This window comes from Zalophus californianus, chromosome 11 (genome assembly GCF_009762305.2).
Source record: "Zalophus californianus isolate mZalCal1 chromosome 11, mZalCal1.pri.v2, whole genome shotgun sequence".
NCBI lineage: Eukaryota > Metazoa > Chordata > Mammalia > Carnivora > Otariidae > Zalophus > Zalophus californianus.
The window spans coordinates 111,320,678-111,335,893 of record NC_045605.1 but is presented as its reverse complement, the minus strand read 5'-3'; the positions used below and the strand labels follow the sequence as shown (position 1 = coordinate 111,335,893).

Below are 15,216 nucleotides of genomic sequence, written 5' to 3'. Positions count from 1 at the left end.
CAGGCTCTTTCATGGGGCGGGCACACACACTTCTATCCACCAATCAGAGTTCACTCCTCAGACCCCCATGTCCCATCCTGTGCTGGGGGCATCTAGTGAGCTCTGTGTGTTTGGGAGGGATGGCAGGGTGACACCGCCCACCCATGAGACTCTGAGGTGTGGCTGGGGCTCGAGGGCCCTGGCCAGGGGAGGTGGGCCTCTGTCCTGAGCTCTCCAGCACAGGGCTCCCTCCTGGCCTGGCCAGAATGGGGACTGGGACGGTGGCACCGGGGACCCCTCCCCTGAGCCCCTCCTAGACCTGCCCCCAGCTGTGTCTCCAGGGACTTGAGGCACCACTGGACCTCAGCTGCATCACCCGTCTGATGGGCTCAGACGGCAGCCACACGGCACCCCCCATGCCCCAGCCCTTCACTCCCGCATCTCCCTGGTGTCTGTGAAGTGGGTGGCGGGGGGGGGGAGCCAGGGAGAGCCAGAGGCCTGCAGGAGGGATGAGGGGGCAGGTAGAGGAGGAAGGGAAGGCAGAGCCAGTATGCAGACATGCTGAGTGATCACAGCCACGTCACTGTGCACGTGCCCACTGTGCGTGCCAGGGTGAGCTAGCTGGGGCTCTGGGCTCCTGTGTGCCCAGCCCTGAGCCTAGAACCCCCCAGCTCCCTACAGCCCAGGTGGGTCCAGGGCAGTCTGCAAACAGGAGGGCCCAGGTGACCTTCGCCGGGGACCCCGCAGAGGGCTCTGGGATGTCCCGGGAGGAGGTTCCACCCCACCTGCAGACGCCAGGGCACCACCTGCTGCCTCTCGGGGCCGGGGGCTCCCGCCCCTCGAGCCCCAGGCCTCCGTGGGCCCCCCTTTTGCTCGTCTCCCACCGGAACAGCCAGGGCCATTGGCAGGTCGAGAGCCGGCATCAAGGCTGAACAGGTCCTGCAAAAATCTCCCTTGAAAGACTCTTTTTCAAGATTTTCTTTTGAAAACAAATTCATAACCACATCACACAGGAACCCCGTCGCCTCGGGTTTGATCACCAGCCGCCCGGGGTCCTCTCGCTAGCTGTTACTCTAATTGCTTTTTTTTCCTTGGAGGGCCGCGTGCGTCGTCTGTGGTTATTAATCTGGTGAGTCGAGGCGAGGAACAAGGGCCCTTTGTCGGCCCTGTCCGTTCAGTCTCTATCAGATTGCAAGGAACCATGAGGTCCAAGATCCCCAAAACCGATCTGCCCCCACGGCTCTGGGGAGCGCCGTCGCAGTCCCGTGCGGGGCTGCCTTGCCCTGGGCACCCGCCAGGTGGTCGCACCTCTCTGCAGCTGGGGTTTGGCCACTGAGCACCCCCACCCTACGTGTGAGTGGGAGAAAGGCACGCTGTGCTCAAGCAGAGAAGGGAGGGGGACAAGGCCACCTCGGGGGCCACCTCTCTGAGAAGTGACGGAGCGGGGCCTGCGACCAACGGGAGCTACCTGCCCGTCACCCTGGCTCGGGCCCTCCTGAGCCCGCAGGCCAGGGAGAAGGAGGGAGGCCCCTGCCAAGGAGCTGCTGCATGGATCCTGGGACCACCCTGAGGCCCTGCCCCGGAGCAGAAGAGTGTCTGACTACATCGGCCCGGGGGGCTGGGCAATCACAGCAAATGTGGGGTACTCAGTGCCAGCACCTGAGCCCAAGGCAGGCCTGGGGGGTGGGGGGGGACCAAGTTGGGCCACCAAGCACCAGGAGGGGGCCTAGCTCTTCAGGGAGCGGGGGAGAGGCTGGGAGGGCTCTGGAAGGCTTGACCCCCACCCCCGGCGTTCACTGCACCCCTGCCTGCCCCAGTATGGCCTGCAGGACAGTGCCCGGTGGCGGGACGGGCCGAGCGCCTCCCCCGGCTGCGCCCAGCCGCCCCCACCCCTCCTGCATCCCAACCACACTTCTGTTTCCTTTTTGTCCAAGAACACCCTGTAAAGGCTTCCATACCCACTTACACATCTGGGGGCTCCAACAGATGTTCGAGTGCCGTAGAGTGAAAATTTATGAAACCACAAATTCTCTTCTGTAATGTATTTGGGGCTCTAATTAATGCCAAACCAATTGATACCCGAGCTGGGGCCTGTACAGTTAAATGACACTGAGCCATGCCTGGACGTGCCTCCTTCAAAGCCATTCGTGTGCAGGGCCTGGGGAGCGCAGGTGACCTCCCGGGGGCCTCCCAGGGTACCCGCAGGTAGTAGAACTAAGGGGCCCCAGGGGATCTCGGGCCAGGAAGACGGGTGGGGTTTAGGTGTGACCGCAGACAAGTCCCTCCACCCCATGTCCCCTCCTGCCTTGCTCACTGTGAGTGTCCACCCAGCCTTCTGAGCTCAGCTTGGACCCCCCGACACACACCCTCACCGCCTCCCAGGTCTGGCTGCATCAGCCTTGACCCCTCCCGGACTGACAAGCGTGTCTTCCCAGCATGGAAGCCCAGGGGTGGGGCTTGCAGGGGTGAAATGGGAGAGGCAGGGGTCCCAGCCGGTGACCATGTGCAAGGCCCTTCTCCTCCTGGGGCCTCAGGGTCTGTGTCTGTGGGTTGGGGTGTAGGTCTCAGTTTGGGGGCTAGGAGAGCTGAGCAGCCCCGGGCCCCACCCCAGCCAAACCAGAGAAGCCCTGCACCCCTTCCCTTGATCGCCTGGGCTCCAGCATCAGATTTATCTGGGAAAGTAGAGGCTCAAGCCCCTTGGGCCCCGGGTGATGGGGCCTCAGACGAGCAGCTGTCCCAGGGGGACTGAGAGAGGTAGTTCTCAGAGCCAGGGCCACCGGCCGGAGGCACAGACTACACCGGCCTCAGCCCTGCAAAGCTGAGAAGATGGGTCACCTGGGTTGGAGGAGGGCACAGCCCCCCTCCCAGACAGCCCTTCCAAAAGGGGGAGGGCTGAGGACGGGGAACCCTCCCGGCCCCCATCCTGCCCTGCCTGGCACAGGGGCTCGGGGTAAGGGACTCCTCTGGCTCCTCAGGGGAGACCCCTCTTTTCTTCTTGTTCCTCCCTCCTCGCCCCTCCCCTGCAGTTCAGCGTCTCTGGTGGGCTGGAGGGTTGTGGGCTGCCATACCCGCCTCTGGAGCCGGCCGCCCTGGGGACCCGGCTCCTCCAGCCCTCACGGGGTTTAGGGCCACTTCACTCAAGAGCAGTTTCCCCAGGGCAGTGCAGCCAGCACCCAGCTCTGCCTGGTCCCGGTGAAGGGGTGCTGCGGCCAGCGGTGGGCCCAGGGGTGTCTCGGGAAGCAGGCTGGCCCCGGGCAGCCCCGGACAGAGCCCTCAGGTAGAGCCGGCCCCCTCTCCGTCCCGCACCGTTCCGTTCCCAGTCCTCCGGGTGCTCCAGGCACCCACAGCAGCAGCAGGAGGGCCTACTTTGTTCTCTGACGCACGTCGTGAAGGAGTCACCCCCAAGGCCCTGCAACCCTGGCTCATGCCTGGACCCCACAAGCTCCCGGCTCGCTGGCTCCACACCCTCTGCTGGCCCACTCCCTGTGCGGGGGGGGGGGGGGGGGGGGGGGGAGGGCCCTCGCTCGACAGCGCCTGACCCCACCGGGCCGCCCCGCACTGCCCGGGGCTGCCTTCAGCCCCCGCACTCCTAGCCCCCGGCAGGCAATGTGGGGGACGCACCCGCTGGCCCCGGCCCATGCTGCCCCTGCGTTTGCTTCCAGTCTCCCAGGGTGAACCCGTCTGTTCCCCATTGGCAGCCCCAGAGCTCAGAGCGGGTCAGGCTTCTGATAAAAGGGGGTTGGGCCACGTGGCCAGAAAGAGCGCCCCGGCCTGACCCCGGGGGAATCGGTGCAGATGGGGTCCTGATTGGGTGGGGACTCACCGGGAAGACAGTGATGCTGCTGGGAGGGGGGCAGAGAGGCAGGTGGAAGACGGACCCCACCCTGCGACCCCTGAGCCCTTCCCAGGAGGAATCACTTGGTCCACCTACAGGAGAAAGGGGGGTGGTCTCTGCAAATGCAGACACACACAGGGGGCCGCGCACACGTACACACATTCCCCGCACACCCAGGCCTGTGCACGGCTCACGTGTGCAGGGACCCTCGGGCCTGCTCCCTGGGCACCTGCCCTGCCCCAGCCCTCGCCGAGCCCAGGCCCCAAGGCCATCTGCACACCTGGGCTTCTCCCACTCAAGACTCACCTCTGCTCCTCTCTCCACAGGTGACACAGCTGGACCAGAGGCTGGTGCTCATCACAGACCTGCTTCACCAGCTTCTCTCCCTGCACCAGGGCGGCCCCCCAGGCGGCCGGCCCCCCAGCGAGGGGGGGGCCCAGGCCCTGCGGCCTTGCAGCACCATCAGCCCCGAGCTCTTCCTGCCCAGCAACACCCTGCCCACCTATGAGCAGCTGACTGTGCCCCGCAGGGGCCCCGACGAGGGGTCCTGATGGGGGCTTGGAGCCCCAGGCCTGTGAGGGCAGGGCCGGAGGGGCTGTTCAGCCTGGCCCACCTCCCACCCAGCAGGGGCACCCCACCCCACAGGTCGCCGGCATCTCCTCGAAGGCCCAAGAGAGCAGCCCCTCCCTCCCAGGCCTCGGACCCCCCAGGGGCCACGCCGTCCTGAGAGCCTGCACTTAGAGGAGTCACCGAGGCCACCCTTCCAGCCAACGGGTACTAGAACTTGGCTGGGTTTGGGGGCCCCTCTCAGCTCTGAGACCATGGCCCCCCACATCATTTGTATGCCAGTTGGGACACAGTGGCAGGGCTCAGTCTAGACCCCCGGGGGGCCGGGCATCCTAGGCACTTGGTCCAGCCCACATATGGTCAAGAAACAGCACAGGTGTGTGCAGGCCCACCCTGGTGGGCCTGGGGCCTTCCTCGGGGGGAGACAGAGGGCTGGTCAGGAGAGGGTCCACGGGTACCCCACCCTCAAACTCGAACCCAGGACCCGGGGAGGAGGCAGGCAGGGCAGGGCTGGCCCAGCCCGTGCCAAACCGAGGATGCCCATGATCAAGGCCTAGCGGCCCCGCTCAGAGGGCCCCAGGCCTGGGCCGTGTTCTCCACCCCACAGAGACACCGGCTCAGAGGGCCAGGGCTGTGACGGAGGGGACCCTGAGGCTACCGCGTCCGGCAGGAGGGCCCGGCCCACCACGGTGCCCAGAGTGCTCCCTGGGGGTGGACTGTGCCCCACTGTGGACTGGCAGCTTCTCCTGCCCACCCCCTGCCCTGCGCGCGGCCCCCACCTCAGCTCCCCGCCAGGTCTGAGCAGCTAGAAAGACACACAGAACCGCCGCCCCGTCCCCGGCCGGGGGTGGGGTGGCATAAGGGTGTCACAACCCCTGCACAAGACAGGGGCTGCTCCTGGGCGTCGCATCTCACGGAAATCAGAATAATTTGTGGTGATTTGGAATCTGTTTTAATGAGCTTCACAGTGTGATTTTGATTCTTAATTGTGGCGCTTTTCCTAATAAACGTGGAGTCACGGAGCTGGTCTCGGGCCTGCCCTTGCCTTCATCCCCGAGGGCGCGGTCCACCTTTGGGACAACCCGTCCTCCTGCGGAGCTGCAGTCCCAGCTTTCAACACTCCGGAGCACCCTCGTTGCCGTCTGCACTGGCCCAGGGAAGGGGAGGAGCCCCGGAGCCCCCAGCTCTCTGGGAGGAGCCCTCCCCGCCCCGGCCCCAGGGGCCCAGAAGCACCTTGAGGCCAGGCTGTTACTGCCCCAGCCCTGTAGCCAGCACCGAGCTCAGCTCTGCCCACAAGAGCTGATCAGAGGGAAAGAACACAGCCAGAAACATGGCCTGGCCTCCAGGCTCTGCTTCTGTTGGCACCTTTGCTGGAATGTTCTTCCTGCCCTCACCCCTCGCCACTACTGGAGTCACTTCTGTGGTCTGTGGCCCAGCTCAAAGCCCCCCCCTGAGAAGCAGCCCCCTCCAGGCCTTGGGACCCCTCGAGGGGTTTGGGCTGACGGGCGAGGTCCTTGTCCCCAGACGCGCATCGGGGGTAGAGCTCCAGGACCCTGACCTCCAGGCCCACGTCCCTCACACCAGCTCCACACTCACTTCTTGGGCCCCAGGGCTTGGTGGAGAGAGGACAGGGCCCTGCCCTCCCCTGCCGCCTACCTATGGGCCTCTGCGCCCCACACCTCCTCCCGGGCCCAGCTACCTTCCCTTCCTGCCTGGTGGACAGGACCCCCACGGCCTCCTTAGGGGCAGGCGTCCAGGTGGCTGCTGAATAGGAACTCATCTCACAGAGGAGGGGGCCGGGCTTCAGAGAGCTCACTGAGGCCATGGATCCAGTCAAAGCCTCCAGCCCAGGTTGGCATGCCTCCTGATCAGGGCCGTTGCGGTCCCGGGGCTTCCCCCTGGGGCAGATCTGACCACCTGATGTGGTCAAGATGTGGTCACTGCCCATCTCCCAGCAGCTCCCCCGAGCCCCTGGGGAAGGCGGGCACCTTGCCAGGACCAGGCCTGGGGGTGCTGGGGTGTGGTGCTGGGGGGGGTAACCACCTCAGGGGCACACTCTGGCCTCTCCATCTGCCCCTCCCAGGCCAGGGCCCTCCTTGACCAAGGACCCAGGAGCTCTACCCTGGCGGTGGGGCATGTCCAGGCCCACCCTCCAGGATCTTTAAGGATCCCTATGGGAGTGGGTGCAGGGAGTGACTAGGGCTCCAGAGCGCCCGCACAGACATGCCTGCCCCCCTCCAGGCCTGGAGCTCCCTTGGGCCTGCCCAGCTTCAAACGGGCTGGAGGCACATGCCAGGGGAGAGCTAGCCCGCCCTCACCCTGCCCCGTGGGCACCCCCGGCACTCAGCGTGGCCCCCCAGCCAAGTTCTCCCCTTCAGCTCACAGATGCGGGCACACACTCGGCCGGGGTGGGGGCGGGTAAGCCTGCTACACCCGCCTGACTGCTCCTCAGTCCTCCGGGACTGCTCACCCCCCTGCTCCCCTTCCAGAGCCCACCTGCACCCCCAGGCCGTAAGGGCTGGGGGCGGCTGACCTTTAGAGGACGGGGCTGTCCCAAGGCTACTAGAAGCACCTGGCAGCCCGTGTCAGGAGGCAACCCAGGTTCCCGATGGAGTGGGAAGGGAGGGCCTTGGGTCCTGCTCTGCTGAGCCCCACTGGGTCGGTGCCCCCCAGGGTCTCCTGCCGTGGGGCCTGGATATCTGGCCTGGGCGCGGGGGGGGGGGGGAGCAGGAGGGGCAGCGCGGAGCCTGGGGCCTCCCTCGCCTGCACCCACCAGGGGAGGGACAGGGGCAACAATTACTGGAAAGGCAAAAGCTGTTGTTTCCTTGTTGGGTAAATATTTGTGGAAACCCCAGGAAGCGGCTGGCGGGAGAGCAGGGCCCTCCGCGGTGGCGCCCCGGCCCCCCGGCCCCCCGGCCCTCGGTGTGCCTGGCGCGGGGCCGCCCATCTGGGCAGGGCACGGCCCCTGCACCCAGCCCGGCTTTGTTTCCCGTATTATCGACTGCACACAAAGTCCACGAGTGCTTCACTCCTGGACGGGCCATTGTGGCCCTCTCGGGTGTGAAATGCAATTTACCTGAAATAAAGCCCAATTATGGAATTAGCTAATTAAAGCCCGCGGTGGAGGCTGGGCTGGGCCGGCCGGGCGCTCCATGCCCGCCCGGTGCCCGCGGTCTGCGGGAACAGATGGTGCCCCGGGCCGCCGTGCCGGCCGCATTCCTTCACTCTGTCCCCCGATAACTGACTTAGACAGCACACGGCCATCTGGTGTATGACACGTCCTGTGTGCCCCGGACAATGGCCCAGCAGACCTCTCCGGGAGAGGGCCGTCACCCGGGCAACGGTGGCAAGTGCAGCCCAGGCCGTGCACGCCCCCTCCCCCAGCCCCTTTGTGGGCCCCGCTGCGGCTGCCTGGTTCTCGCTGCTCACAGTATCCATGAGTATTTGTCAGCAGCGCCTGGCCTTAGGGCCCAACAGTCTCCAAATTGGGCCCCTTGTTGAGGTGCTCGGTGTCCAATGGGTGCTAGGAGCATCTGCTGGGGTAACAGGGTGGGGGCAGCTGGGGGGTGCTGCCCTGCTGCCCGCGTCCTGGGGCACCCCTCCCTCTGCCCCAGACCCCCTCCCGCCCCCCCCAGGTGTGCCCTCAGGAGCCAGGCAGGTGGGTGGCACCTCACAGGCGCTGGGCTCAGCCATGGGGGCCAGTATCTGAGGCCTGTGTCGGCCCAACCCGAGGCTCTCCCAGTCTCTGGGCCACGGGACGGGAGCAGAGAGGCAAAGCAGGACCTCACTCCTGCCTCGTCACATCTGTCAAACGGGAAGAGTAGCCATGCCCCCCTCCAAAGGGTGTGCGGGAGGGGCTGATGGGAGATAAGACCTGGAGGCTCCAGGCCCAGGTCTGGCACACGGTAGGTGCTGAATAAAGGCAGCCAGACAAGCAGCCTGGGAGATGCCTGGGGGCCGGATGCACCCCTCCTGCCAGGCCGGCATGAGCCCTCAGAGCAGCTTCCTGGACCCTCCTGCCTCCCACCCCAGGCCCCCGCTGGAAGCCAGAGCAAGCTGTCCTCAACCCCAGCCCGCTGCCCCGGTCCTGCGCCCAAGCTGGCCCTCGAGGCCCTGGGAGCAGCAGCCCTGCCCGCCCACCCCTGGCATTTCCCACCGGGAGCCCCCAAGTCTCTGGCCAGGCCAACCTCCCACTTCTTCCTGTGTCAGGTCCCAAGCCACCCGTGAGCATGGCAGCACCCACCTGGCCGGGGTCAGGAGCTGTGCCCACCAGCGGGCCACCAGACCAGAGGCTTTCCTGGGACTCTCAGACCACAAGGGGAGGCCAGCCCCCAGGAACGCCCAGCGCGACTCAGGACATGCCAGTTATATTAAGGGATAAGATGAGGATCTGGAAAGGGGCTACTGGCAGCGCGGGGGGCTTGCAGGCTCGCCTGGACACGGGCAGGGCAGCGCCAGGCAGTGCCAGGTGATAGACGTGCGGGGGAGGGGAGTCCACCACCCAGTGCCTTGAGGAGGCGATTAGGCAGGTGTTTTGACTGGCGTGGCCAGACAGCTGGGGTGGGGGATGGGGTGGCAAAAGGCAGATGTGGCCGGGGCTCCTGGGACGGCCCCACACACAGCCCCAAGCTAGCATCCTCCTGGGGGCGTCTGCTGGGTCACCTGGAGGGACCGGGACCTCCCAGCACACAGCCAGTCTCTTTGGTTTGCGGGCGCTCCCCAGCTCACCGGAAACCTACCTGTTCTAATGCCCTGGTTTCATCCTGGGACCACCTCCAAGCCCTGGACCCCAGTGGCTCACTGGGGGGGTCTGAAAGGGTGGCACCCCCTCTTGGCCCTGGCCCCATCCTTGCGGCCCCCAAGGCCCAGGGGTCCCTGGCAGCTGGGCCTGGAGCGTGCTCGTCCACAGAGCTGGACAAACAGAGCTCCAGTTTCCATTGACCTCGGAGTGCCAGGAGCCCGGGGCTAGGGCCCTCTGGACGGCGACAGCCCCCACCTGGGCCCTTTCCAAGCCATTGTCCTGCAGAGTGTTGGTGGGCGGGCAGAGCGGGCCCTGCCGCTGGGCAGCCCAGGAGCCCCCAGGCAGGCGACCTCCGACCTCACCGGCCAGCTGCTGTTTTTTCACCTGCTCCGGGGTGGGGGGGAGGGGTTACCTCCAGCACCAGCAAACCAGGCCTGGACGGAGGGTGGGCTGGGGGCTCTCTGCAGTAGCCAGAGACATTGGCCTGAGAAACGATCTTCTCTAACGACCGAGCAGGGGCCACCACCCTGCCCCGTCCCAAGGCCTCTGAAGCCAGGACACCACCCCCCACTGCCCAGACCTCAGGTGCAAGCCGGTGGCAGGGTGTGGGGGTCCACTCTGAGCCCCGGACCCCTCTCTCTCAGCAGGTCCCTCCATGACCTCGCAGGCCTGATTCTGTCCTCTGGCCCTCCTGAGGATGAGGCCTCCCTGCTTCCTCACCCCTCCCACTGTCCCCAGCACCCCAAGCACCTTAGCAAGGCAGAAGGTGGAGGGGAGACAGCTTGCCGCAAGGTGGACCTCAGAGCCCCTCCCATCATCTCTGAGCCTGTGGCCCAGAGCCCACCCCTGCAGGCAGAGCTACACCCTCTCAGCCCTCACCTGTTTCCAGGCTTAGGGTTCATGCGTGTCTGGGCAGTGGTCCCACAGCCTGAGAAGCGACAGGTCCGTCCTGGTGTCTGTCGGGGTCTGGCCTCCTTCTGCTTCCTGGGTATGGACTCAGGTTGCAGGGGAGGGTGGGGTGGTCAGAATGGAGTTGAAAGCATGTCCCTCAGACACCACAGTGACTCCCACCTGCCCCCGACTCAGAAACCCCCTTCCTCTCCCACCCAGCCCCCTCTGCACCCGGCTCAGCGAAATTCTCCCCCACTTTTTAGCCTATAGGAAGCATGTGAGCTTTCTGAGCAACATCAAAGCGGGAGACCCGGGCTGCCGGGATCAATCCTGTCGGCAGCCCCATCTTCCTGCCAGCCTGCTGCCCCAGGAAGCGGGTAGGAAGTGGCAAAACACGCGGTGAGGGGGTCCTGGGAGTGCTCGTGGGGTGCACGGATTGTACTGAGAGCAGAGAAGCCCTGGGGCACATGGGTCCTCCCCCCCAGTGCAGAGCGGGAAACCAAGGCCCAGGGCCGAGCTGGCCTGATGTGGTACTTACTTGTACGAATTTGCACTGGAAAAGCCCCAGAGAAGAAACGGGACTTCCAGCAGCAGAGAAGTCTGTTGCCAGGCCAGGAAGCCGGAGGGCAGGGAGGGACGGACCAGCTCAAACAAGAGGGGCCTTCTCGGGTCAGATAGCAAGGCCAGAGAGGCCAGGTCCAAGAAAAGGGTGCAGGGAATTACCATAGTTTGAACACAGCTCCTCCCCTGGTCCATGTGGGCCAAGAAGCCAGGAAGCACTCTGACTGCCCCATACAGCCATGTGCCAGGGCGTCCAAGTCATGCCCACTGGTTCCAACAGGGCTGCCATTGCTCCTGCACGTAAGAACATCCCAACCCCCCCCCCAGAACCTCAAAAATCTGTTACAAGCCTGACGGTTGATTCAATCTACCAAACCCCACTGAATTCATTTTGGTTGTTTCTTAGCTTTCACACGCACACCCACATGTGCAAGAATGGGCTTCGCAGGGATGTGGGGCAAGGCAGTGGGGACACAGGAAAACACTAGAGCTAGAGACCACGGATCCTCTTGTTCCCGTCCTGGCCCAGCTACTCTCTGGCCACGCATCCTTGGGCAGAGCCCCGGGTGTCTCTGAGCTTCAGTTGGTCCCAACCTCACAGAGCTGTCCGCTGGGCCCTGAGCGAAAAAGAAGCCACAGCAGGCCCCTGCCTAAGCGGAGGAGCTCCCTGAGCTCAGGGAGGAGCGTGTATATGGACCGCGGTATGCAGGATGTGCCCTCATACACCTTGGCACCGCAGATCTGTCCCCGGGTACCAGTCTCAACAGCAAATCAATGTTGAACAGCAAAGTTGCCGGGCGGCGCCTAGACTAACACTATGCCTAGGGCCTCATTATTCTCCGTCCCGTTCTTCTGGAATGGTCAGGGGAGGCCAGCAGGGGCCCAGGGGCCAAAGGGTTGAGCAGCACCCCCAGCAAGGCCGCGACGCCCTGGCGTCCGAAGCCTCATGGAGCTACTCACAGGACACCCCCTGTCAGCCTCAGCCCCGGGCCGGCACACCCCCACCGGGGCCAAGGACCCGCACGCAGGGAGCCCTCAGCCCACTCCCGAGAAGGCGGGGCTGCAGCCCCTCTGCAAGGACAATGGGGGTGACAGGTCGGAGATGGATCGGCAGGCCCAGGGAGAGGAGGCTCGTGCTGGGAGAGGCCGGGTCTGGGGTAGGGCTGCCCCAGGCACTTGACGGGGAGGAGATGCGGAGGCCCTGACCCGCTGATGGGCTGGGGCCTGGGCAGGCCCCGGGGTCCACAGCATCGCCTGGGAGAAGGGCCCGTCCTGGAATGGGAGGCGGGAGGCCCCTGGAGAAAAGCTTTCTAAAGGGGTTGTCGGGACGGTGGGTAATGTCATTAAGTAATTTCAAAGGGTCTTAATCAAATTCACTCTCCCGTCCACAGGACCTCGTCAAAAGGCCTTTGGAGAGGGAAAGAAGAGGCCGCGACAATCGACTTGGGCCTTCCACTTGACTGGCCAGCCCTGCACGCCGGGCCTGTGGGCTCCTGCCTCACCTACGACTCAGCGTCCGACACCAAGCTGCCCGTCTCCTCGGTGGGCGCCAGGCCATCCCAAACAGCCCCTCCTGGGAGACACCTTGGAGACATCCCTTCCCAAGCCTCAACAGCTGAGAACCACCACTTACAGAAGGGGAAACTGAGGCTCAAGCAGCCGTCCGACGTTCCGAAGCCAGGAACGCAACCCCTCTGCGCCTCGGTTTCCCCATCTGTCAGACGTGGGTGAGACTGTGTCCCACCCCACATGGTTCGGTGGGCTCAGTAAGGCCACACGGTAGGTGCTTCCTGAATGTTCTGGGGGTCATTTCTCAGGCCCACAGCCCCCTGACGCCCCATCAGCTGGGGTCCTTCAGAGCCCACTCTTTTCCCTTCGACCCACCCCTTCCTCCCAGGAGGCCAAGGAGCAGACGCACACTTTCCCAGCAGCGGCCCCTGGGTCCAAGTTCACGCGGGAGTGCCTGGGGCTCAGGCTGTCCTGCCACCGCGTTCTCCTTGTGGGACTAAGGAGGCTGCAGAGCCTTCGACCTTCCCCCGTCCACCCGCCGTAACCATGTCAGCACGCCCCCCCCACCAGTGGGCATTCACTTATTTCTGAGCTGTGGCTACTGAGGGCCCCCCTGGGGGACACCCACACCCACCCACACGGCGGGAGCCACAGTCGCTCTCCCAGAGCGGGGCCCCCCAGCCCCGGTTCTGCCCCTAGTCGGCCCATGGGGCAGGGCGGCCTGCAGGCTCGCAGGCAGTGGCCACAGTGCTGAGGGCGCCCCTCTCCAGCTCTGACACCAGCCACATCCCTCGGACGCAGCTGCCTGCGACTTCCGGTCTCTGCCCCAGCACCCCCATCCTGAGTCCCCATCCCCTGCTCTCACGGCCTCCTCACCGCGGAGCACCCCTGCCTCCCACCAAGTGAGCGGAGAGGGCTGTCCCTGCCCTCACCTCCTGCAGAACCTGAGCGGCCATGGGGAGGCCAGAGGCCAGCAGGTAGCCGGTCGCACCCTCCTCTCCCCCAGCCCTGCCCATCTCCCCCCTGCCGACAGCCTCAAGGTGAAGCAGGCAGAGTCATGCCCTGAAAACGCTCCCCAAAACCCCGCGTGTGTCCAAGCGGCTTCTGTTGCCCGGCGCCTGGCTGGCCCTGCCTCCCTCCAGCCCCTGCCAAGACCTGGCACCACCGCCCCGCAGCCCCTCTCCCTCCAGCAGCCCGCAAGGCCTGAGGGCGCAGGCAGATTGCTTTCCCCCTGCCTGCTCCCCCGTTTCCCCCCCCCCCCCGGGGAAAAGGCCTCATTGTTTACCCCCCAGCCCCCGCCTGGCTCAGAGACACTCGGGCTCCAGGCTCCGAGGTCACCCGGCCTCACAGAATCCACCTGCAGCCGCACCAGCTCCAGGAAACCGAATCCCAGCGGCAGATGACAGGCGCAGGCGGCAGGACAGAGCGCCATTCAGCCCGTGCCGGAGCGGGCCTGGCCTGACCTGGCGGCCGCCTCCCCCACCTGGGCCCTCCCTCCCTGGGCACCAGCCCCCAGGAGCCAGTGCTGCTCAGACCGCCTGTCAGGGGCCACGGCTGTGGACAGGGGGTCCCAGGACAGGCGTGAGACGAGAGCAGAAGCAGGCAAGACCCCGCCCCACCTCGAGGGCCTCACCAACGACGGCGGGCAGCCCGGGGCAGTGGGGGGGGGGCGGGGAGGGAGCCCAGGGACCCCCCCAAGCCCAGTGTTAAGAGACACAGTCCTCCTGCCTGGGCACAACACATCAGGCAGGCCTTGCTGTCCCCATCTTATGGGTGAGGAACCCAAGGCCAGAGCACCGGACCTGCCTGCCCAAGTTCCTACACAGATGAGGAGCAGAGCAGGGTGGTGCCTGGTGTGTCTGGCTCCCCAGGCCTGCCCCTTGCCCTGCCCAGGGGTCCCCTGTGAAGGAGCACTGGAAGAGGTAGCCTAGGAGGAGAGTGGGCCGAGCAGCCGTGATGGGAGGGAGGGGTGGTGGGGGGAGAGGAGGAGAGTGGGCGTGAGCAGCCCCAGGAGGGGTGAGGGCTGCGGAAGCCAGCCTCCCGCCCTGGAGACAGAGATTCTGGAACATCTTGTACAAGTGGGCCACAGCTGTGGGGGGCAGTCTAGGAGGCAGGTGGATAGGCAAAGAGAGGTGGCCCGCACCCCTGCCCTCCCTCTCCTGCAGGAGAGGCCCAGAGTGACTTGGGGCCCATCCGTCTCTCATCGCCTCTGCATTTGGGTGTGGCCAGCAATCTCATGGACTCCAGCCCCAGGCCAAGCTGACCCCCAAGCGGAGGAGGTCATCTCTCTTCCAGCAGAGCTCCAGCTAAGGCTCTCCAGCAGCCACGTCTTCTGTCCGGCCGGCCACGCATGGGCCGGGCAGGAAGAGAACGATGGAGCAAGCAGGGAAATGGAGGTGGGCTCGGGCCCCGGGGGCATCCATGCCATCCTGCGCTCCCAGCCGGGGCTCCCAGGTTCTACCGCGAGGGCCCGCGATCGGCATGCCCTCCAGGCTGTCGCCGGCTCCCACTCCGGCATCCAGCCCCTGCCAGGACACGGCGCAGACACAGTCCTGCTCTCCAAAGGCAGGGCCACGAGCTGCCTGTCACTCAGCTCTTCTGCACGGCTGGTCACCCTGAAAAGAGCCAGTCCTGGAGCTAGCAGGCATGAATATCGGCTCAGCCCGCTGCAGGAAGCAGAGACTGGAAACCCCGGGGCAGGAGGAGGCCAGTCTCCAGGCCCAGCCCCCACGCTCCCAACCCACCCATCATCAGCTGTCCCGGCTCCTCCCACGCTACTCCCCCTCCAAGTGCCACGGCCGCCACCACCACCACTACCCTCCACATCGGCCCAAGCTCCCTTTCTCCACTTAGCAAACTCCTACTCACTCACCGCAGCCCAGGGCACAGGGCCCCTCCTTCCGTGAAGCCTTTCCGAAGGGCCAACCATACATGGCCTGGGCTTCCTCTCAGAGCCCGTGGTGCCCATTGCTGCCGGTCTCCCCTAAAGATGGCAGTGCTCCTTCAGTGAATGACGGAGGGCTTGCCTAACAGAGAGCATCCTTGGGCATCTGTCTCTGAACCGCCAATCTGCAGGAAGCCAGCTCAGCTGGGCCCACAAACTCCTGACGACAAGAGCAGGGAGCTGTGGCCA

General features: G+C 65.4%; 1 protein-coding gene across 7 annotated transcripts in view; it reads left to right on the top strand.

The window, feature by feature from the left end:
- The window catches only part of KCNQ1 (potassium voltage-gated channel subfamily Q member 1), a 320,398-nt gene extending 314,995 nt beyond the window's left edge, over positions 1-5,403 (top strand). For 5 of the 7 annotated variants that reach the window (XM_027579589.2, XM_027579586.2, XM_027579585.2 and 2 more), the window contains one exon: positions 4,141-5,403. In XM_027579589.2, coding sequence (XP_027435390.1) covers positions 4,141-4,365 — 225 coding nt within the window. In that variant the 3' untranslated portion in view covers positions 4,366-5,403. The remainder of the gene's footprint in view (positions 1-4,140) is intronic. The other 2 variants (XM_027579588.2, XM_027579583.2) reach the window with 1 other exon arrangement.
- The last annotated feature ends 9,813 nt before the right edge of the window (positions 5,404-15,216 follow it).